This window comes from Schistocerca cancellata, chromosome 4 (genome assembly GCF_023864275.1).
Source record: "Schistocerca cancellata isolate TAMUIC-IGC-003103 chromosome 4, iqSchCanc2.1, whole genome shotgun sequence".
NCBI lineage: Eukaryota > Metazoa > Arthropoda > Insecta > Orthoptera > Acrididae > Schistocerca > Schistocerca cancellata.
Window position 1 is genome coordinate 744,658,198 of NC_064629.1, and position 26,013 is coordinate 744,684,210.

General features: G+C 39.7%; 1 protein-coding gene across 2 annotated transcripts in view; it reads left to right on the plus strand.

Moving 5' to 3' along the window:
* The window catches only part of LOC126183906 (UV excision repair protein RAD23 homolog A-like), a 152,842-nt gene that overhangs the window by 123,546 nt on the left and 3,283 nt on the right, over positions 1-26,013 (plus strand). For both annotated transcript variants that reach the window (XM_049926248.1, XM_049926249.1), the window contains one exon: positions 20,878-21,005. In XM_049926248.1, coding sequence (XP_049782205.1) covers positions 20,878-21,005 — 128 coding nt within the window. The remainder of the gene's footprint in view (positions 1-20,877; positions 21,006-26,013) is intronic.

The window sequence follows — 26,013 nt, forward strand, 5'->3', positions numbered from 1 at the left end:
CTCTCTCTCTCTCTCTCTCTCTCTCTCTCTCTCTCTTTCTTTCTCCTCGACAAGATTCATACGGCATTGCATGAAACCGTATTTTTTAAGACTGCAGTTTATGAGTGAGTGCAGCTGGGTCCAACAGTCAGAGATACAAGTGTTCTACACAGTGATGTACCATAGCGTAATGATTATCGTATTAACCTGATATGTGGAAAGTTGTACATTCGCCTTGTAATTATGGCAAGTTTTGTGATTCTTGAGTTTCTCCCGGCGTATTTGATAATCAAAATATCCACGGGTATGCTGCCGGTCTATAGTGTCCAACGGGCACAATATTTCGGCGATCAAACATGTCGCCATCATCAGGTGAACTGACGGACTGAGCTCCTGTGAACGTGCCGGCACGGAGATCCGTACGCTATGGCTGCTCAGAGGGAACTGGGTTCGGTCGCGGCGGCGGCCGATTTAAATACCCTCCGCCCGCGGCGCGCTCCCTCCGCCGTCCGCGCCCAGCGCCACGGTCGCGCGGTGGAACAGATTGCGACGGCGTCTGAGATGACGTCGGTGTGATGGCTCTGTCCGCCGTGGTCGTCACAACTATACGTCTGCTCGATTTACTCTTGATTAACCCGATCGCTGGTTCCCAAGCCTTGCTAAGATTATAGCCACAGTCCCGGTTTATGAGGTCGTCATTGGTGCGAATTTCGATGGCCTCTCTAACAACGCTGTCCCAGTATCTCGACGTCTGTACCAGAATCCTCGTGCGGTCATACTCCATGGCGTGATTTTCCGACAAACAATGTTCAGCGACCGCCGACTTGCTCGGATACATCAGTCGAGTGTGCCTCTGGTGTTCACGGCATCGATCCTCAACGGTACGCATCGTCTGACCAATATACGACTTGCCACATTGACACGGAATCTGGTACACGCCGGCCTTCCTCAAACCGAGGTCATCTTTGGCGCTCCCCACTAGTGCACGAGTTTTATTTGGAGGACAAAACACAGTTCCGACCCGGTGTTTCTTCAGAATGCGGGCGATTTTCCCCGAGAGTGCGCCTGTGTATGGAATAAATGCAGTGCCTACCTCCTCCCTCGTGACTTCATCCATCTCAACAGGTTGTGCTGCAGTGGTTGGGCGGAGAGCACGTTGAATCTGCCACTCTGAGTACCCATTTTTTCGAAATACAGTTCTCAGATGTTCCAATTCCTGGGGTAGACTCTCTGCGTCGGAGATAGTGCGCGCCCTATGTACTAGAGTTTTAAGTACCGTTGAGGATCGATGCCGTGAACACCAGAGGCACACTCGACTGATGTATCCGAGCAAGTCGGCGGTCGCTGAACATTGTTTGTCGGAAAATCACGCCATGGAGTATGACCGCACGAGGATTCTGGTACAGACGTCGAGATACTGGGACAGCGTTGTTAGAGAGGCCATCGAAATTCGCACCAATGACGACCTCATAAACCGGGACTGTGGCTATAATCTTAGCAAGGCTTGGGAACCAGCGATCGGGTTAATCAAGAGTAAATCGAGCAGACGTATAGTTGTGACGACCACGGCGGACAGAGCCATCACACCGACGTCATCTCAGACGCCGTCGCAATCTGTTCCACCGCGCGACCGTGGCGCTGGGCGCGGACGGCGGAGGGAGCGCGCCGCGGGCGGAGGGTATTTAAATCGGCCGCCGCCGCGACCGAACCCAGTTCCCTCTGAGCAGCCATAGCGTACGGATCTCCGTGCCGGCACGTTCACAGGAGCTCAGTCCGTCAGTTCACCTGATGATGGCGACATGTTTGATCGCCGAAATATTGTGCCCGTTGGACACTATAGACCGGCAGCATACCCGTGGATATTTTGATTATCAAATACGCCGGGAGAAACTCAAGAATCACATCATACACCTTTACGGGGAGGAGATGTATCGCAGCATGAAGAAATTTGAAAAGTTGCGCCACCGTAGATGTCGTTTGCTAAGTACTCTTGCCTTTCTAAAGAGATGTCGTTCCGAGAATGTTGTTCCAAATTTTGCTAAGGTTATGCATCACATCGATTCTGCAGCAGCTAAAAGAATCAAGAAACGAGCCAGCCTCGCATTGGTACGTGAGAGAGTGCAATTCACCCGCCGGAGCCTTGAGTTTATCTCACAGGAATTACTCAAACTACATTTGCAACTGGCTAGTAAGTTCACTTCTTGTTCCTGGGATTGGATTGATGGTGTCACCTGGGTGTCAGCTGATTCCGCCCATAAGAAGGCTACAGGACGTCAAACAGCTAAGTTCTCACGTCTCCTTGACAAACCACCCCTGCAGGTTCCGTGCAAGACTGTCATCAATTTGAGTGGCATGGTGTTGAGTGATGATGCGGTCTCGGTTTTGCAGAGAGGTCTCAACTTCGCTCCCACCCCCAAGTTCACTCCGGTCGCAGAAATTGTTAGTGCTGTTGAACAGGTTGCAGCTCGACTTCCGCCAGAATCAGCCGAGGAAATACGTCGTGAAACTTGTCGTGCGTTGACGAAATCCAAGCCGATGAAGTCAAATATCAGCAGTAAAGAGAGGGCGGCCATTCGTGATCTGAGGGAGCGCTCTGAAATTGTTGTCTTACCAGCTGACAAAGGCAATGCTACAGTTGTTGTCTCCCATAAGGACTACACTGATAAGATGCAGAGCCTGCTAAATGACGATTCCTACCGGAAGATCAGCGTTGACCCTACAAAGAAGGTGGAGAACAAGACGAGGGCGCTTCTCAAAGACGCAGATTTACCGGAGGGTGACGCTAAGAAATTGTTACCCCAAGGTCCGGTACCGCCTAGACTATATGGACTCCCGAAGGTTCACAAAGAGGGGGTACCATTACGCCCCATTGTCAGCAACATCAGGGCACCTACATATTTGTTGGCCAAATACCTGACGGGAATATTAAGTCCTTATGTGGGTAAATGCCCTCATCACATCCGTAATTCCGTGGATTTTGTTAAACGCCTTGATAGCTTCAGGTTGGATGAGTCAGATATCATGGTGAGTTTTGATGTCGTTTCCTTGTTTACGAGGGTACCCCTGCGAGAGTCACTAGAATTGATTAGTCAGAAGTTTGATGAGAAGACCACTGAACTTTTTAGGCATGTCTTGACTTCCACGTATTTTCTTTTTAATGGAGAATACTACGAGCAAACGGAGGGAGTCGCCATGGGTAGCCCACTCTCACCGGTGGTAGCGAATTTGTACATGGAGAACTTCGAGGAGGAAGCCCTGTCGTCATCCGTATGGAAACCTACTTGCTTTTTCCGTTACGTGGACGACACGTTCGTCATCTGGCCACATGGTATGGATAAACTCCTTGACTTCCTTACACATCTAAACTCCATACACCCCAACATCAAATTCACTATGGAGACTGAAACGGAGGGTAAATTACCTTTCCTTGACGTCTTGGTCAAGAGAAGGGCTGACGGCACCCTAGGTCATGGGGTGTATCGGAAGGCTACGCACACTGATCTGTATTTGCATGCAGACAGCTGCCACCACCCTTCACAGAGGAATGGGGTACTTAAAACTCTAGTACATAGGGCGCGCACTATCTCCGACGCAGAGAGTCTACCCCAGGAATTGGAACATCTGAGAACTGTATTTCGAAAAAATGGGTACTCAGAGTGGCAGATTCAACGTGCTCTCCGCCCAACCACTGCAGCACAACCTGTTGAGATGGATGAAGTCACGAGGGAGGAGGTAGGCACTGCATTTATTCCATACACAGGCGCACTCTCGGGGAAAATCGCCCGCATTCTGAAGAAACACCGGGTCGGAACTGTGTTTTGTCCTCCAAATAAAACTCGTGCACTAGTGGGGAGCGCCAAAGATGACCTCGGTTTGAGGAAGGCCGGCGTGTACCAGATTCCGTGTCAATGTGGCAAGTCGTATATTGGTCAGACGATGCGTACCGTTGAGGATCGATGCCGTGAACACCAGAGGCACACTCGACTGATGTATCCGAGCAAGTCGGCGGTCGCTGAACATTGTTTGTCGGAAAATCACGCCATGGAGTATGACCGCACGAGGATTCTGGTACAGACGTCGAGATACTGGGACAGCGTTGTTAGAGAGGCCATCGAAATTCGCACCAATGACGACCTCATAAACCGGGACTGTGGCTATAATCTTAGCAAGGCTTGGGAACCAGCGATCGGGTTAATCAAGAGTAAATCGAGCAGACGTATAGTTGTGACGACCACGGCGGACAGAGCCATCACACCGACGTCATCTCAGACGCCGTCGCAATCTGTTCCACCGCGCGACCGTGGCGCTGGGCGCGGACGGCGGAGGGAGCGCGCCGCGGGCGGAGGGTATTTAAATCGGCCGCCGCCGCGACCGAACCCAGTTCCCTCTGAGCAGCCATAGCGTACGGATCTCCGTGCCGGCACGTTCACAGGAGCTCAGTCCGTCAGTTCACCTGATGATGGCGACATGTTTGATCGCCGAAATATTGTGCCCGTTGGACACTATAGACCGGCAGCATACCCGTGGATATTTTGATTATGGCAAGTTTTATTTCTAAATCCAACCAAAATAGTTTGATTATTGTTGTTATTATTCAATTAATTGGTTTAAATGCAATTTCTTTCTAATCATTTGCCGTGTAATTTTTCATCATTGTATCGACTTTTCTATTTGCCGTTATTTTCCTCCTTATCATTCTTTTTTTGTTTGGAATCTGCCTGTGTCACCTATAATCTGCAAACCAGATGCCAACAAAGATTGCTCATTGGTTGGTAATGCAGCAGCTCATGTAGCAAGTTTCAAGTAACCAGTGACAGAAATAAGTTTCCTTTTACTGAAACTGAATTTTTTCTGTCTTGAGTTTGCTCATAAAGGTCGGCTTTAATCATTTTGAACAAAGCTATCGTGATTTTAGTTCTGCTGCATATTGTTGGCTGACATTTTTTCGGATATATTGCACTTCATAAGGTTGTGGTTAGCTAGGACACAGGTTTACATTCAGGGCTACAAAATGCGTTGACTGCTGCAGTTCATTCATCGGTCACTTAAAATCGGCAATCGACAATGTACCGCCATACCTCGCATTTCTGATGTATATGTCACAGCGATCACTTCCGACATTGTTCCGCATTACACATTAACACATTAACCGAGTGTTACTCGGGAGCATGTGGCAACACTGTAGTGGCAAATGACAGATGTCAGCTATCAGGTAATTTTAATTGAACTATAGTCAGCCATTTCAGTAGTGGCAGGACACATCTGTTTGTTATGTGAATAGCTTCCTGAAATAAATGTTAAATTTTTCATTAGCAAGTAATTCACTAAGCTTGTTGACAAATGATCTAAAGAAATATCTTCTGTTGTTTAATCAACTCAGTCACGAAATTTCATAAGCGAAGTATGGCCTTCCATTTAAGCACCTGTGCTTTGCTGTACTGTAGTAGATGTTTTTAGCTGCTAATACAAAGGTTGTCTTGTTTTTTACTTGTTTGTAAATAATTTATACACAACTGCAACCAGTCACTTTTTTTCCATAATAAGCTTTCTTACATTAACCGGTTTTCGAACCCTTTCAGGTTCATCTTCAGATGATTTCGGGAGGATCCGGGAAGTTACATCATTACTGGTAGTAGCATAATGCTGGGTGCTGGTTCTATGGCAGAAAGATGGGTCACACTTTAATGTTCGCCATGACTATAGCTTATCTGTCGGTATGGATGTAAATTTAGTTTTTTACTTACTGCGACAGTATAGGCGGCTTTTTTCGTATCTGTCTGCCTCCATTTTGATGTCCAGAACACTTTCACACGAAAGTGTTCTGGACATCAAAATGGAGGCAGACAGATACGAAAAAAGCTGCCTATACTGTCGCAGTAAGTAAAAACTAAATTTACATCCATATCGACAGATAAGCTATAGTCATGGTGATACATTAAAGTGTGACCCATCTTTCTGCCATAGAACCAGCACCCAGCATTATGCTACTTACCAGTAATGATGTAACTTCCCGGATCCTCCCGAAATCATCTGAAGATGAACCTGAAAGGGTTCGAAAACCGGTTAATGTAATAAAGCATTATTATGGGAAAAAAGTGACTGGTTGCAGTTGTGTATAAATTATTTACATTCAATATGCAGTCACGGTTCTAAAATATCCATAATGGATAAGCATAATTTTTTACTTGTATCTGGCAATGTGTAATACGCAAGCTTTTATTTTGTCTAACCCTTAACTATGCTGGTGTTTGAAAACCTCACTGACTTCATCTTGAGCCACGCAGACCTCAAAAATGGAGGTTCAGTGTAAAGTTGACAAATACGAAAAAGTTATTTATTGCATGGAATCTGTAAAAATATACAAAATTCTTACTGACATAGTTTAACTACTTGCATTTTTAGCGCACAAAATGGGCATATTACACGCATAGTAAGAAGACAAGATGATCAAAGTATAGCACATTTTGTACACACACGCGCACACACACACACACACACACACACACACACACACACACACACACACTCTCTCTCTCTGAGGTGACAAAAGTCATGGGACAAAGATGTGTACGTATGCAGATAGCGGCAGTATCGCATACACAAGGCATAAAATGGCAGTGCATTGCCTGACCTGTCATTTGCACTTAAGTGATTCATGTGAAAAGGTTTCCTTCGTGATAACAGTTGCCACAAAAAGAATTAATAGACTTTGAATGCCAAATGGTAATTGGAGCTAGAGGCATGGGACGTTCCATTTTGGAAATTGTTTGGGAATTCAGTATTCCAAGATTCACAGTGTCAAGAATGTGCCGAGAATACCAAATTTCAGGCATTACCTCTCACCCTGAACGACACAGTGGGTGACAGCCTTCACTTAACAACTGAGAGTAGCGGCGTTTGTGTAGAGTTGTCAGTGCTAAGAGACAAGCAACACTGTGTGAAATAAGTTCATAAATTGATGTGGGATGTACACTGAACATATCTGTTAAGATAGTGTGGCGAAATTTGGTGTTAATGAGCTATGGCAGCAGATGACCGGAGTGAGTGCCTTTGCAAACAAGCACATCTCCTGGGCTCGTGACCATATCTGTGGGACCCTAGATGACTGGAAACATGTGGCCTAGTCAAATGAGTCCTGATTTCAGTTGGTAACAGCTGATAGTCAGGTTCGAGTATGGCACAGACCTTAGAAAGCCGTGGGCCCACAGTGTCAAGAAGGCACTGTGCAAGCTGGTGGTGGCTCCATAATGGTGTGGACTGTGTTTGTTTGGAATGTAGTGGCTCCTCTGTGGACCAACTAAACCAATCATTGACTGGAAATGGTTATGTTTGGCTACTTGGAGACCATCTGCAGCCACTCATAGAGTTTGTGTTCCCAAACAATGATGGAATTTTTGTGGATGACAAGGCACCATGCCACCAGATCACAATTGTTTGCGATTGGTTTGAAGAACATTGTGGACAGTTCAAGCGAACGATTTGGACACCCAGATTGCGCAACATTAATCATTAATTCTATCGAACATTATGGGATGTAATGGAGTTTGTGTACAAAATCTTGCAACACTTTCACAGCATAGCTCAATGTAACTGCAGGGCACTTCCAGCGACTTTTTGAGTCCATGCCGCTTCGAGTTGCTGCACTACACCAGGCAAAATGTGGTCTAACAATATATTAGAAGGTATCACATGACTTTTGTCACACGTGTGTGTGTGTGTGTGTGTGTGTGTGTGTGTGTGTGTGTGTGTCCTGCATGTCTTGGGCACACATCACATCTCACACCTTGATTTCATTTGTGCTTTTTGATTGAAAGTGTGTTGATGCTACCCATCACTAAAATGTGTATATGATTCCTTGCAAGTTGTGAGGAATTTGAGACATATCTAAGAACTCCATATGTTGGTGAGTCAGATCTTTTTTTTTTTTTTTCCTCTGTGATTTATTTATTTCCTCTGACCGCAGAATATTGACTCTGTTTACCCCATCAGTGTTAAAGACAGTAGAAAATATTACCATAGGGCAATTTGTGGTTCACATGCATAATGTATAATAACTGTGAAGTTGATCCAGGTCATCAGTCTTGCCCTTAGCACTGTTGCAGTCATTTGTCACATCTGACTTTCCATTTTCTGTGCTCATTTCAGGATCATGTTGCATTGTAGGTATCAATACAAATTCACAGATTTTGTAGAAACACATATGAGTATTCTGTCAAGTTATCAGTATCAGAGAAGACTAAAATGGAAAAAAATCTATGACTTAACATTGTACTAAAAGTCTATCTACCAGGCCTGTATAAAGCAGACAATGTGAATCAGCTTCATGACCTGACTTCATAAATTCTGAAAAATATAGTAGTCAAATAAAAGTCTTTTATTCAGTAGTGTCAGGCTCAAGATTGCCAGGGTTTCTTGAACTTTCCTCTGCTTGTTCTTATTGTGTCATTTCTATATGAAAATATAATGGACAGCATTTGCAAACAAATACCTGGCTCCTATTATATTTCCAGGTCCACTGTTCCTTACGACATTTTCTGTGTTGGAAAGAGATCAAAAATATTTTCAGCTTGCGTTTGGGTATGTGGTGTACATATAGAGTGCGGCTATAAAATAATGGTACTGATCCTGTCACAGAGTAAATGTGCATGCACCAAAGATGAACAACCAGTAATTGTGAAGGTGAAGCCTTCTTAGTTGAATGCGCTGTGATGGATTTACACATTTGTCACCAGTAGGCTATTAAAATTTTGCTGCCCCTACTGACCTCTACAATTTGATGCCCTACTTCACAACCAAATTAGTTATAATTTTTTGTCAGTGAAATTGTAACTTTATGATTTGTGCAGTTGTCCTAATTACACCACCTTTTCTTGTAATTAGTATGATTGTGAATTATGGGAGCAATGTGTCAGTTCCTAGATTATTTTTACAACCCAATAATTTAGTTAAGATTGCACAAGAAATTGTTTTTAAAGCTCAATCATGTACTACTAATAAGGGGGCGTAAGGTATGCCTCAGTATTACTTACACAACAGTGTGCCTTCTGTAAACATACTTAAATAATTTTTATTGCACTTGTGTATTAAACCGGGGATTTAGAAACGTTGGAGAGGCTTCGTCCAGCTGCAGCCCTCAGTGGTTCACAACCCAGCAGCAGTGCACCCACCCCACTGCCGCCCCACACCGAACCCAGGGTTTTTGTGTGGTTCGGCCCTCAGTGGACACCCCTCCTCCCAGGAACATCTCATACCAGATGAGTGTAATCTCAAATGTTTGCATCATGGTAGAGTAATTATGGTGTACATGTACGTGGAGACAGTGTTTGCGCAGCAGTCGCTGACGTACTGTAACTGAGGCAGAATAAGGGGAACCAGCCCTCATTCGCCGAGGCAGATGGAAAACTATCCTAAAAACCATCCACAGGCTGGCCAGCACACCGGACCTCGACTAATCCACCGGGCGGATTCATGCCAGGGACCGGAACGCCTTCCTGCTCAGGAAGCAGTGTGTTAGACCATGCAGCTAGCCGGGCGGGCATTATTTCACTTACTTACAGTTTAAAAACAATGTATTCAATTATCTGGTAACAATCTAGCTGATCATAATGAAATTCAATTAAGTTACAAAAGTTCTACAGTACCTCTTCGTGCGATTTTCTTTTTGCAAGATCATCAATTATATCATCGTATGGAATCTTGTACATTGGTTGTGACTGTATGCACAAAAGAGCATAATTTGTCACCCGTTTAAAGCAAGAAAGACATCTCTCACCCGAACAATTTGTCACTGGTATACATAAAGCCATGCAAACTATTGTATCCAAGTTAGGATAAACGTTTTGCAAATTCTGTTTTCACAGGAACAAAGATAGACTTTTCAATTACCCAGAATCTGGTTTTAACAAAACAATTTCAGAAAAAAAGTGGCATTGAAAATGTATGCATTCTTGAATTAAGTCAGTCTCTAAATCATTAGGATACATTTCTTCGAAGAAAAGGGCTTTTTCCACGAGGGTTAATGATTCAGTTTGGTCAGAAATGAAAACTTTTCATTGAACCTGTTGTGAGCCTCCTGCCATCTTTTTAAAATTCAGATAAGAGAGTACCAACGAGGACAAGAAATGTGCTAACCCTGAAAGTACCACTCGCAGTCATCCTCATTTCTTTATTGGGCATTTTATCGTAAATTTCTGTGCTTTTCAGTTGTCTTTTTCTCATGTCTTCTGTATACTGCTTTGGCACGTTCAGTTCCATCACCTTTTTCTTCAAAATACTTAAAATTTTCTTATTAATCTTTGAAAAACTTTCAGAGAGATTTGTAAAGGGTTGACAGTGATCAAATGTGCAACATAGGCCTGAATTTGGACATTCAGTTTGTTCACCCTTTCCAGAAAAACATTTCACACAGCAACCATTAATATAGTTTCCTATTCTTCTAAATTCAGTACTTTTCTTGTCATTTCATTTCGTGATCCAGGCTTTTCGGTACAATTATTCTATATTGATTCCAAAGGTTTAAGGACTCCATGCCAAGAATCTCTCAAACTTCTACAAGTGTTCTCTATAGCTGACCAACATGTCGGATTTACTTTCTTTAAGATTTCCCCTTTCTCTATTTCAGTCATTAATTTTGGCCAGCATTGTGTCAAACTTTGAAGCAACATGCTTCTGTACAAGATTCAGCAACCGTAGTTGTCACAAAATTTAACGAGTGCAAAAAAAAAATGTGCTTGCCTTCGAATTTTTGTCTGTAAACCATTGTACACGTGACATGTTCGCTGCATTATCATATGATTGTCTACAACAGTCTTCAGTATTTATGCCCAGTGTTTTGAGTTCTGAAATAATGGCAGAAAACATTTCTTTGGCTTTATGTCCCACTGAGGGCAAAAATTTGAGAAATCTTTCACTCTGTTCATCTGTTTCCAAAAAGTAGCTAATGAGGAGGGTAAGTTGGTCCACATGTACTGTATCTGGTGTTGAATTGATGATTAAGGAAAAATATTTTGTTCTTATCTTATCTCCAATCTGTTTTAAGACATAACCTATCAAGAAAATAAACTCATCACAAATGGTCTTTGATAAGTAACTGGTACTTCCAAATGGTTCCCAAATCATACAGTAATTTCCATTACGCGGATCACCAAACTTTTCACTTTTTCCTCTGAAAGAGAGGCCTCTTTAACACAGTCGCTTCATTGTGGCAACAACACTCTTCAGAATGTTTTTCACCAAGCGAGGTGGCGCAGTGGTTCACACACTTGACTCGCATTCGGGAGGACAACAGTTCAAATCTGCATCTGGCCATCTTGATTTAGGTTTTCCATGTTTTCCCTAAATCACTCCAGGCAAATGCCTGGATGGTTCCTATGAAAGGGCACTACCAACGTCCTTCCCTGACCCGATGGGACCGATCACCTCACTGTTTGGTCCCCTCCCACCAAATCGACCAACCAACCGGAATGTTTCTCCAATAAGTAATTTCTTCAACAATTTGCACATAGAGTAAATTGTTGAGTCAGCCATCAGTCTCACTTCTATCTTCCACGCTAAGGAAATTAGATTTATGACACGCAGAGTTTTCATCCTGAACTACTCAGTGTTGTGCATTTTACCAGTCATTGAATCCTTCATTCTCAAACTTATTCTTATTCTCCAATGGACTGAATGCCAAACAAGACCCGCAATAAACAGATCTTTTACTTTCAGAATAAACCAGCCAGTTTCGATCATTCACCTCATTATCATTCTTCTTTGAAAGATACTCATTGGGAAGATGTATTATCCAATTTTTTTTTTTTTTTTTTTTTTTTTTTTTTTTTTTTTTTTTTTTTTTTTTTTCATTTTGGCCTTCTTTTTATACTCGGCTCCACTAAGTCACTTTTTACCATCATTCATTCTAACAATTTTTATCCAAGAACTGAAATAAAAACGATTATATTGGGAGTTTTATTTCCCATACGTAATTAGTAGTAGCTTTTGTTCAGACTTCAGGCATTGAATAATGACCTAACATAAGTACAAGAAATTTATTTAAGCATGATATAACAAAAAAATTGAAATTTCTTTGCATAGCTTCTGAAACGGCTATTTATCAAATGAAATTAAGTCTTACTGATTTGTTACAGGTGATTTATTGTAGTATATGATGATTTTGTACCTACTATAATATTATGTTATGAAATTATTTTTGCAATCCACAAATCACTTTGAATAATTTTGGCCCGCAACCAGAAAAATGTGCCAGAGAAATATTCATAAGTATTATTAGGCCACGATAACTTGACGATTGCACTTCTGCTCGCAAAAGCAGAGAAAATTGGCACTAGTTGGAAGATGCTCATTTGTCTCCAAGCACTGCCAATTTTAATCTGCCTATATACTGTATATGTTGTTAAGAGTAACGGTGCTAGCACGGCTGCAAGCAGCGGACATTGCCTTCCCCTTACCACTCCTCTCCCCTCAACAGCACTAATGTGGTAGCAAGGCCATTCCCAGTGGTCAACACGTGAATCATCACGTTATCGTGGCCACATAGTATTATAAATTGCAGGATGAAATCAACCGAGGTGGTTTTTTTTTTTCTTCCCCCCTGCCCCCAAGTAAATACAATACGGGATTTCCCCGCTTGTATCAGCTGCTCTATATTCATCTCTTTTTCTTCCCCCCTGCCCCCAAGTAAATACAATACGGGATTTCCCCGCTTGTATCAGCTGCTCTATATTCATCTCTCTGGAACTATGTGCCACCACACGGCATATGCCTATAGCATCACGACCCTGCTTCGGCTCCTTCTGCAGTGGTTGTGCCACACTCATGCTGTCAAATTTGTCAGACACTTAGCGAATGGTAGTGTCACTCATTCCTGCACCGCAACCAAATGCAACTATGCAAATTGTAGAAAAATTTATCTAAGTGGTGAAACATATTACATGTTGAATTGTTTGTGTGGACCTAATAACATTTAGGTATATAAATATGAATCTCTTAAATCTCTGACGACAAAATAAAAAATCGGCCCCAAATTTGCCGCCTGTAAAATCTGGCGACCTAGGCTCCAGCCTACTCATCTTGTTGCTAAATCTGTCACTGCAAATGCCACTTCTCTGGTGTCTCTAGACAAATCAGTGTGGCTGTGACTTTCATTTGTGTAAGAGCCCTTTTTTTTCTCCCCCCCCCCCCCCCCCACCACAAACATTGTTGTGAAGTTTCACAAGAAACGTGGAAAGCAACAACTGAAACATATCTGTACTGAAATAAGTGTATGGCAGAGACGGTTTATGTCTCACACCCGGGATGCCCGTAAACATAAAAAACGAATGAAAATATTGAAAAAATAGCTAATGTGATTCAGTCTGACGATCGGTAGAATATTTGATCAGTTGCTGAAACTGTAGGAATTGATCAAGAATGCGTAAGGCAAATTTTACATAACCAACTTAACATGAGAAAACTGTCTGGGAAACAGGTACCGAAAATTCTCACAATTGAAGAAAAAGAAACTTGTGAAACTGTTTGTGCTGACACTTAATACCACTAAAAACTATCCTAATTTCTTGGAAAGAGTGATAACATGTGGCAAATCTTGGTTTTCACTTACAATCCAGAAACTAACAGCCAGTCAATGCATTGGAAGGCCCAACTTCACTGAGAGCAGAAAAAGCTTGAATGAGCAAATGAGGATTCAAAATGATGATAGATTTTCAAATATTATGATAGATTTTCAGTACTCATTGAATCACAATTTTAAACGTAGGTGTGAACCAGCAACCATACGAGAATATGTTTTGTGTAGTACAGCCAACCGGTTGCAACAAGATTTAATTTGACATGATTTCAACACTGACTGTCGGTGTCTTCATCATTACAAAACCATTAGCATGGAATAAAACCAAGAATAGATGGTTATTATACCGAACAAACTTAAGAGGTGACTATACTTGGGTACTGACGGATAGAAACAGATTTATGAGCCAAATGCTCTCATCATAAAAGATGATTTGGTAAAATCACATTTAAAACCTTAAAAAATTACAGGTATTGCAACTGACATAACAATAGTACTTGATAATAAAAACTGTAGCTATGTAGTGTAGCACACTGTACACCACTAAGGGCTGTTAGAGAAACAGGTGCCGGCCGATGTGGCCGAGCAGTTCTAGGCGCTTCAGTCTGGAACCGCACGACCGCTACGGTCGCAGGTTCGAATCCTGCCTCGGGCATGGATGTGTGTGATGTCCTTAGGTTAGTTAGGTTTAAGTAGTTCTCAAGTTCTAGGGGACCGATGACCTCAGATGTTAAGTCCTACAGTGCTCAGAGCCATTTGAACCAGAAAACAGTCACTGGAGGTGACATCAGACGAAGAGGCTAACAGGCCAAAGTTGCCACAATGTAGGCATGAAACAAGTCGTGTCATCTATTAACAGTTAAAGAAATCAACTGATTACATTAAAAAAAAATATTTAAATAGCGCATAAGTGTTCATGATGCAAGTGAACGGCCACTATTACACTAAAACAATTTTACAGGACATTGCAATAGCAAATATTCCATACATCTTGTGTGAAAACAAATTACAGTGTAATAAATGAAAAGGAGAGAGGAAGACGAGATTTTATAGTCTACACTGAGGAAAGAGAGGAATCAACTTTAGGCTTTATAACATTAAAGAAATGTTTATTATGTAGCGTTAGGCTTAGGGCCTGTAATTAATAAATGATCAGCAAAGCCAAGTTCTATATAATTGTACCTTTTTCCTTTAAGAGATGCTCTTGAAAAATGCTCGTCTTGTCTGTCCTGTGCAATAGACTGAACACGTGTCACAGCTAATTTTGTGAAAACATGAGTTTTGTAAAGGAGAATGCACTAGTTTCAATTTATGAACAAAATTATTTTTAAAACTGTTTAATAGAAAATATACTTTACAATCATATTTGAAGCTGAATTCGGTAAGATATAGGCCCTGAAAACTGCATAGAAAAATTTTTGGTTCTATTCATTCCGTCTGCCAAGAGTGATGATTTTGTTATTGGTTTTATTTCTGAAAGTATTGTCCACTATGGTTTGTTCATATCCATTACTGACTGATAGTTTCAATCAAAATAATGTCATCAACGAGATTTTCGTCAGATAAGGGAGTGGAAACAGCCCTATGGAAGGAAGCATGGAGAAAGACTTTTTATGTCAAAATGAGGATATGTTGAACATGATGGTACTGTTCTATCAGTGCAGGTTTCTTTGTGAGAAGAAATGAAAGAAATTTTGTTATCAACTGTTGTTAACATTAGACGCAAATAATTTAACTGTCTGAATTCATTTTTGAGCTCATATGTGAAAGTAATTTTTTCGTGCAGTTCGTTAAGAGATTCTGAAGAGATGATCAGTGCCATTATTAGGCCCTCTGTAAATAATCAAAATGTCATCAACATACCTGAAATATGGAAGAATACCTAGAGTGGTGGCTGAAAAGTTTTTTAAAAAAAATTCTTCTAATTACTTTATGACTGTATTTGCAAGAATACCAACTAATGGATTACCCATTGCAAGACTGTAGGATTGCTGATAGAACTGTCCGTTGGAATCAGAATAATTGTGTTTGACTACAGTTTGAATTAAATTTGTGAAGTCAGTAATCTGCTTACCATAAATCTCTTTTTTTATGAAGATGTAAATTTTTTCTACTGTAGTTAAAGTTTAGATTTTTAAAATTGAACAATAACATCATCGTATTTTGATCACTATGTAAGTATATTATTAATTTACTGATGCAATTTTGACTGTTGAAAATTGAATAACTATTTTGAAAGGCATAAGATCTTTTTTATCTTGTCATGAAGAAACTTTGCTATATTGTGAAAATCATATTCATACTTTTTATGTATGTAGAGACTAGTAAAGTCTCTAAAATTCTGTCATTTCATTTATACTATTAGAAATTGGACGAATCTTATGACCCTTTTTGTGGACTTAAAACTGAGAACGTAACTTTGGAAGTTCAGGGTTCATGTTATCAACTGTCTTTTATGAAACAGTCTCAGTAGAAATTTAGCATCATTAATTGTGGACCTAATTTCTCTTTGCCAAACTTAAGTGAGTCGTCATGTAGCTAAATAAGTATTGTTTTTCTCAAAAAAAGAGGGGGGGGGGGGATTCATTACATACTCGTGTTTGCCTGCAACAATTAGGTGATTGTCGTTATCAGATTTCCTTATTAATGCATGATTCTTTTTAAGCTTTATGTTAATGTTCTTAATTTTTTACCATAATTAACTGTACTTTGAAAATTGGCTAAATGTTTGCTTACAATATTGCACACATTATGAGCTTTACGGGTCTTACTGGTCTGGAAAGACCTTTCCATTTTTATGTTCTTGAGACCAGTTCTCTCTCTCTCTTTTTTTTTTAGGTCTACAGTCAAATTTTATATATTTTAATCAGATAGAGTAGGCCTTCATTACAATTTCAGCCTTTCCAATATGGAAACAGGAGTATGTAACAAAAACTTAACAGTTTTTTGAGGAAAACCTTATTTTCAAGCTGCATGAGGACCCCACTCCAGTTTTGCAAAGTGAAATTAGATCTGTTATTAATTATGCAAAAAAATTCTACTCAGACCATTTCATAAAAGGTACCTGATTAACATGAACTTTCAACCTACAAAGTTATGTTCTCAGTTTAAAGTCCACAAAATGATCATCCAATTTGCCATTCAATTTCCAACACTCAAAATCGCATTAGGAAAATAAAATGCTTACATTTTGATCAAATTACCCAGCTGTTATCGTCCTGTTTTAAAAATCTTTACATGAACATACCTGTGAAAATACACTTAAGCTATAGTAGGGAAAAATTTACGTCTTCAGAAAAGAGAGATTTCTGATGAGCAGATTACTACTTCATGAATGTAATTCAAATTGTGGTGAAATATAACTATTTTGAATTCAACAGACAATTGTATCAGAAATCCATTGGTCATACATTGGGTATTCCGTTTGCTGGTATTCTTGCAAACATATTCATAAATTCCTTAGAAGAAAAATTTTGTAAGAATTTTTCAGCAGCGACTGTAGGTATTCTTTTGTACACCAGATATGTAGATGACATTTTGGTTATTTACAGAGGGCCTCATAAAGACACTGATCATTGCTTCTAAATCTTTAATGAACTTCACGAAAAATTTACTTTCACATATGTGCTCAAAAATTAATTATATCAGTTATTATTTTGATCTAATATTAACGATAGTTGATAACAGAATTTCTTTCAATATTTTTCCTAAAGTAACCTGCACCGATCAAATAGTACTGTCCTGTTCACTATACCCTTATTTTCACAAAAAAGTCTGTCTTCATTCTGCCATCCATAGAGCTGTTTCCACTCCTGTATCTGATGAAAATCCCAATGCTGTGAGTTAATTTGATTAGAAGTCTCACAGTCAAAATGGTTAGGAACCAACCATAGTGGACAATATTTTTAAAAATAATAGACGGAATGAAGCGCCTGTATCTTAAAGGATCGAGCTTCTCCTCCAAAACAAATATGATTGCAGAGTATATTTTCTATAAAATAGTTTTAAAAATAATCTTATTTGTATTCTGAAACTAGTGCATTCTCCCTTACAAGGCTCAGGTTTCTACAAAATTAGCTGTGACACACGTCCAGCCATTGCATGGGACAGACAGAATGAGCAATAATTGTTAGATTTCAAGAATATCTCTTAGGAAGAAAAGGTACAAATATATGACTCACCTTTGCTGATGATTTATTAATTATAGGCCACAAGCCTAAAGAAGTTCATGATTTCAGTCTACTACACAAGAAAAGAAAGGCTTCAGATATAATATCTTTGAAGAATTAGAAACATTCAAACACCTTTCTCTTAAAGCCAGTTTCATTCTGAATGACCAGTTGTCACTACGTAATAAAGATTTCTTTAATGGTACAAAGCCCTTACTTTGAAATGCTTAAAATAGACACCTCATTTTCCTCAGAGTAGCCTCTAAAATCTCGTCTTCCTCTTTTCTTTTCATTATTACTTTGTAATTTGTTTTCATACAAAATGTATAGAATATTTGGTATGGCATTGTCCTGTAATAAAAAAATAAAATAAATTTAAAAAATTGTAATGCTGGCTGTTGATGTGTGAGATGAAGCCTTATATGCAGTTTCAAATATTGTTCTTAATGTAAGCACTTGATTTCTTCAACTGTTAATAGGTGGCACGACTTGTTTCGTGTACACATTGCAGCAACTTCGATCTGTGAGCCTCTTAGACTGATGTCATCTCCAGTGCCTGTTTCCTCCAAAAACCTTCAGCGTTGCACAGTGTGATTTGTCATGTAGCTATAATGTTTACTGACAAGTGCCACTGGTATGTCAGTTCCAATACTTGTGATTTTTGTATGGTTTTAAATGTGATTTTTAATGTATTTTATATGATGAGGGCATTTTCCTCATAAAACATGTGAGTATAGCCAACCTCGTAAATTTGTTTGGTATTATAACCATCTATTCTCGGTTCTAATCTGTACTAACAGTTTTACAATCATGTATAGGTAATAGTTTTTGGTTTTTCTTATGAAGACACCCATAGTTAGTATTGAAACCAGATTAAGTAAAATCTTTTGGCAACTGTTTGGCTGTATTATACGAATCATATTTGTGGAATTGTGTGTCTTTGCTCGTTTCTTGAAGGTAAAACTGTTAATCAAAGTTAAGATATAAAGGAATTATTGACATTAGCTGCCAGTGGGCATTGATAAATCAGTGGGAAAGTTGAAAATTTGTGCTAGACCGGGATTCGAACTCAGGTCTCCTGCTTACTAGACAGAGGCACTGAACACTGCACCATCCGGATATGGAAGTGCACAGACTACACTAGCACTCCGAAATTCTCAACTTACCCACACACTACTGACATAGAGCCCTCGCCCATTATCCTCATTACTCAGCATTTAGCCAATTACCATGAGTTAAAGCATGGTGAGCAGCTGCCATATTTTATATCCACGCCTTGTATGTTACACCCTGTCCAATAAGGATTTTTTCCAAAGTAAAAATCGCGTTGGGTCTGGATCTGTGACTTCATTATCTTCAGGAATTCCATGTGAAAACACACACAACTCAGATTCGTCGTCATGTCAGAAGAAATTGCTTAGTTCGAATCAGTTATCACCTGAATTGCAGATGTAAGTATCATTGGGAACCGAGTACAGCATCTGCAAGCAACTTGTACCATTTTCGTGAAGCCGCATTGCTGTAAAACATTATTTCCTTCTGTCAGATTCTCTAGTAAGGCAGAAACCAGTAGTAACTGTTGCAAAAAATATTTTGTGAATTGAACAAAACTTAGTGAAAAAAGTGATAGGGGCAGAAAAAAGGATATGTTATGTGCTGGTGGGATCCAAATAGAAAATTTTTGTGTTACTTCACCTTGGCACAGCAATAAAGCACACTGCTTATTTCAGCGTTTTGACATAATTGTAAACTTTTTATGACATTTTAAGTTTCAATGCCATCTTGGTGTGCAAAATATTACAAATTAAAAAGTGTGTTGGTTCCGACAGAGGTTAAGGGATAAACTTTCAATTGTTTCCTTTTTTCCAAAACACTGCTAAGGACGTATTACCTAGTTACCACCTATATTAGTTTCTGATCTCATTTAAAATATACTAATGAGTGGTTTGGATTAGAAGTTTGTCATTGAGTCCTGGATTTCATGAAAATTGTATGTAGTACTTCACGTGGTCATTTTAGTGTATTAAGTTTATTCTCAACTAGCTGATAAGAGTTTCAGTGCCCTGTTAATGCTATTGTTGAATGACTAAACAATTCCTGTATTGGCATGCAGAACTGCGAAAGTAGTTAATTCCCTTATGTGAAAATAAAGGAAAAGGAAATCGGTAAACTATGTTAGTCTACATTTGAAATTGTATTTATTATGTGGTGACACAGTTTACAAAGAGAACAATGTCTACACCATAAGGAAATTGAGTCTCTTCATTAGTGTTGTAACTAGGTCAGGGTAACGTGTTTTGTTGTGATAATAGCTGTGGTGGTGACTAAATAATTGCTTCATCAGTTTTGTTAATATTCATTATTGAAACACATTGGTGTTTGTGACACATTGTTATTTGACAGTTAAAACTACCACTGTACATTATTCTTGCTCATAATATGTGGTTTGAATAGCAAGTAGTCTCTTTGCCTTCATCATCCTAACAAGTATGGTTTCAGGACACACATTAAGATTTTGATAAAATCTGCAAGTATGAAAACTCCAGGATTTTGTAGTTCTTTCCCTTTGTTTCCTAATTCTTGGGAGCACAACATAATTTTGATATATAGTTCTTTGTAAAATTTAAATAGTGGAATAAAGTACCATTATGCATGAATAAAATGTACCACCTTATCACTGTGAATTTGAAAAAAATTTTCATTTAACTCAACAAATGTTATTTACAAGCTGTTGGTATGCAGTACAATATAAAATTACACTCTAAGGCTGGTAGTAACTTGCTTTTATTTTGAATTAGACATCACTGTGAAGAATATACAAGATGAAGGTTTGTGTGCTTGCAGTTTAAAAATGATACAGCAAACTGTTAATAGCAATTACAATGTCACATACAAGTCAATGATTGAGTAAATAATGGCTTTGCAGACACTATGATCTCTATGATGTTAAATATGTGGAAACATTTACGGATAGATTTGAAACAAAAACTTTTTCTAGTTCTAATACTTTAAAGATTGAAGATTTTTCAAGTTTTGAACTAAATTATTTCAGTAATTTAACTACATTAATTACAATTTAGAGGCTGTTGTGTGGCAACATACACTAAACATCACACCTTTGTATTGTGTTGAGTAATTATGTGAAATGAATGCTGTTCTTAGGACCAGTATCAACTCCTGGAACTGAAAGTACTCGTGAATCTTCTGCTCGTGCTGCTTCCGATGAGGGAGGCTTGTTTTCACCTGGCCCAATACAAATCACCCAGCAGGATCGTGAGGCAATTGATAGGGTAAGATCTCTCTCTCTCTCTCTCTCTCTCTCTCTCTCTCTCTCTCTCTCTCTCTCTCTCTCTCTCTCTCTCTCTCGTGTGTGTGTGTGTGTGTGTGTGAGATCAGGTGGAGAAGGTCTCATAGATCTCTGTAACAAGTACAGGTACACCTTGGTCCTAAAATCAACAGTTGTCAAACCTCTGTTGAGGAAGACCATATCATGTAGTTATAGAATGTTCAGGTATTGAGAGGAACCAATATAGACTTTGTAGACTCTTTGACTCTCACTGGTCAAGACAAACCTGCAACCCTCAAGGAGAGCACCAAATCCTCAAAGTAGCTTAAGATTCCCAGGTTCAACACTGTGACTTCACAATGAAGATTGTGATTTTCATGGTACACTGAGGAAAAATGCTTTGGAAGAAGAATGGCCTTCCTTACAAAAGGCTCTACTGGATGTTGTCTAAGAAACTATCCACACTTTATTCAACAAAGGTATGATCAGGCTGTAGAAGAAATGTTTGAAGCCTGAATCAGGTGGAACCACTGTAAGAATGAAGCCAATCCCGAGGCCCTCACCAAGCAAAGAACGACACTATCTGCAGAGCGAAGAGAAATTACTACACAACCGGCAGAAGAAAACTTACAGAAAAACAACTCAGGAGACCTGCACAAGGAACCCAAGAAGCAGACAACCCAGTATACAGCTCCTACCATATTTTTCCATGGGCCAGATTGAATGCTGCAGCTGAACAACAGGGACTGCACCAACATCCTTGCAGACAGTTTCCAGAAGCTCCTCTGCACAGGATAAGCTAAAGAGAAACTTAATCTTTCCTGACCCTTCCACTAGGAACCCTGATTTTCAACCACCACAAATGCACAAGCATGAGGAGTTTCAAGAACAACAAGGCCTCAGGCGAAGATTGTGTAGTATCAGAGATGTGGAAACACACAAATGGACAGTCATGTAGAATGTCCAATAATACAGGACATGGGGACGACAGAGACTTTACTAGAAGGATGGATGGCTGCTATGTTTAACCCACTGCACAAGAAGGGAAGCAAGACAAACCTTAAGAATTACAGGAGTGTGCCTTATTACAGGTCACCTACAAGACCCTCTCTGCAGCCCTGCTAACTAGGATCACCACCCAGTTAGGCCAACAATAAGTGAATAGTAGGCTAGTTTCTGCATCAAGAGATCCTGTGCAGAACAAATACAAAATCTTAATACAGTGAAACCTCTTTATAATGTTCCTCCATATAATGTTTTCCTCTATATTACGTCCGTTTTTTTTTTCGGTCCCGTCTAAAAGCCCATATAAACAATGTTAAATTTTCCTCTTTTCTGCATTTCCTCTATATTACAATTTCCTCCATGTAATGCTCATATTTTTGGAACCCTGGTCAATTATTTACCTCTTTATAACATTAAAGTGACTGGATGTAGACACATCGTTTTCCGTTCTGTGGATTCACAGTTTGCACTGGCTCTTAAAGCCCGCGCTCAGCGTGTTTCATATGTCAATGGCAGAACCCGGTCACATGACATGTGACGCACATTCTGTTTGCAATCTTTTTGGCGCCATTTCAGTTAATGATTTGTATTCATAGCGTGTTGTGTGAGCTGAGCTGCAAACAGTTTGTGTGTCTCGTGAGAGTGTGTCTTCGGTATAACTTTTTTTTAAGATTTCATCAGTGGACATGAGTGAAAAGCGGAAGAACATTTCTCTGGAAGAGAAGGTTTGTTATGTCGCGTGGAGCTAGCAAAGCAATTTGAATTGGCCCCTCAACACTCAACACTACTATGAAAAACAGATCGTCAATAATGGAAGGGTTTGAGAATTGTGGAAATTTGAAACATATGCGTTTGAAACCATCGTCTTACGACGAAATGGAGGAAGTTTTATTAACTTGGTTTCAGCAAGCATGTGCTGCAAACATTCCTATAAACTGAACTATTCTGAAGGAGAAGGAGCTTCAAATATCACTGCAGTTAGGAATGGAAAATTTTAAGGCGTCCAATGGATGGATTGATAAATTTTGACAGCGTCGTGGTATTGTATACAAAGCGGAATGTGGAGAAAGTAAAAGTGTGGACGAACCAACTGTAACTCAGGGGATGCAGACTATCCCTACATGGCTACAGACTGCGTGACATTTATAAAGCTGATGAAACCGGCATGTTTTTCAATTTAATGCTGGATAATACATTTACTTTTCGTGGGGAAAATTGCCATGGCGGTAAGAAGAGCAAGAAACATCTTACCATTTTGTTGTTTACAAACACCGATGGCAGTGAAAAACTGAAACCTTTGGTTATCAGGAAGCCAAAAAATCCAAGGTGCTTCAAAAACATTTCCATGCAAATATACAAACAATGCCAAGGCATGGATGACGAGTGACATATTTTTACGTTTTTTCAGAGAATTTGACGCCAAAATGGGGAGTGCTGCTGTTTGTGGATAGATGTGTGGCACATGCACCAGATGTATCCTTTCTGAGAAATGTGAAAGTAATTTTCCTGCCACCCAACTGCACCAGCCACCTGCAACCTATGGACTTGGGAATAATACACACCCTTAAGGTTAAATATAGGACAGCCCTTGTAAAATAATGCCTTGAATTTGATGGACCAAAGAAAACTGGGTAGCCAGCAGAGCTCACAACTGAAGCTGAATATTTTACAGGCAATGAATTTAATTATGTACTCGTGGAGGGAAGCCGTTGCTGAAACTATTAAAAACTGTTGCACAAAAGCTGATTGTGTGAGAATGAGATGGCAGCTCCTGTGGAAGATGTTGCAAGTGATTTGCAAGAGTTTCAGGAATTAATAGGGAGTGATTCTGTCACTTTTGAGGACTTTGTGGCTGTGGATGATAACGTGGCAACCACAGGAGTACAAAGTATTGAGGAGCTGACTGCAGAGAGAAGCTTGGAGAATAGTAGTGGTAGTGAAAGTGACAGTGACAAGGAATATGACCCTGTGCCCTCATATACTAAGGCAGCTGAAGGCTTTGAAACATTTAGGAGATATGTGATGGCCCATAGACTTGAGGACAGAATGAGCAAAAAATGATTGTCATAGAGTCAAAGAGAAATAGAAAACAAACATGCTTACTTGAATATTTAAAAAAATCATAGGCATGTGATTTTCAGATTGCATAGGTTCCTAGAGTTTTGTGCAAATTTAAGTTCAATTTCATAATTTAATTTTTAAAGTAATTTTTTTGTAACTAATTCTTTTTTAATCCGTACCACTTACTGTGTTGTTATGTAATATGTGCAGTATATCATAAACAAAATTTGGCTCATATTCTATAATTGGGTCAACTGAAGAACGGGATACCACCTGTCAGCTTTGGGCAATGATGTTATATCTTAAGAATCTGTTATAACTTTTTACAGTACAAACTGATCCATTTACTTTCACCCATCTACCTACCGGGTCCCATGTTTTAATTACAAAAACTATATCATTTGATACATTGATCATTTGCAATGAATATCATATTACGGTGTTGTGAAAATTTAAAATGTCGTCTATGGCACCATTTGTCAAAGCTGATTAGTGGTATCCCAATCATCAGTAATGCCCTATAACTATTATTTGGAAGCCTCCCTCTTCATAGTGTTTTCTTCTATACAGTGTTCAGAATTTGTGGTCCCTTGAAAAATGTTGTATAGGGGTTTCACTGTACCAACTTCAGCTACGAGAGCCAAGTTAGAAGCCCCTAGTAGAGTTTTAGAAGGGATAAGAAGCTCTTTTCTCCACACTGTAGAAAGTTAGTCTTGATGAGAAGACCCTCAGAGAAGTCCAATCCAACCTGAAGAATGAAAACCTAGCCATAGAGACCAGATGTACCAAATTTCATAGGGCTTACCACTCTTGCCACAGTATCTACTTATCCATGTGTGTCTCCAAGAACCTTGGAGTTCAAGGAGAGGAAGATCTTGAGGAGGATACTAGGACCTGTAAGAGAAGGGGGAAGGCACCTACAGAATCTGGCATTATGAGTTGTTTAAACACAAGGATGGCACAGTCGTGTGTAAGGAAAAGGCAACTGGCCTTCTGTGGACGCTTGACCCTCATGAATCCTGAAAGGCTCACCACAAGCGTCATCACAGTGAGCAGTAGAGGGAAAGTCTCCAAGAGCAAGTGAATTGCATTGGTGAAATCTGATCAGGAACGACTGGAGAACCTATTGTAGAAAACACAGGACCAAATGTGGTTCTGGCAAGCCAACTGATGAAGCTTTCCCAAAGCCCTTCACCAGAATGAAAACCAAAGGGACCAAATTTTGGGGGGTGGATGGGGAGAGCTGGTTCACAAACAAAAAGTGTAGGACTACTGAAAGAAGAAAAGAATAAAACTTTATCAAGGAGCAGATACGAGCCCTGTGATAATCAGTAGGCCCAGATAGTGAAGAAGAAGAAGAAGAAGAAGATAATGATCAAGATGAAGTAGTTAAGTATAGTACTGTGTTAAATTGCTCTGGTTGTTTCTCTTCTTAGTTACTCCATTACTGTTGGTCGTCTGATACAGTATCATGAAACTGTCCATTTCTCCTGTTTGTTCTTAAGATACCTGCCCTGCTTTTTATTTTATAAATGTGACTTAATGATAGAATGCACTGCTTCTACATTTCTTGAGCATTTCCCAATGTTTTGCAATCTTTTCGCCTTGCCAATTCAAGATTCAGCTCTGTTGCATCTTTGAGTAGTTTTTGCTGTTTATAACACACTTTTGTAAAATTACCTTGTTTGGTATCGGATTAAAGCAAATAGAAATTTTCCTGCTCTCTTTCATGGAAGGTCAGCTCTGATCCCTGTCTTCCCCCACGCCTTGCACCCAATCTATATTGTTGTGGATTATCTACTGTCTGTAGTTTTCAGTGTTCTTTACTGTCTTTTGTTAGTTACAGTAAAATCTAGTTGAGACATGAAGCAGGAAACTTGATGTAACAGAAAAAATACTTCAACTAATTAACAAAAGAAGGAAGTACGAACATTCAGAGAAAAATA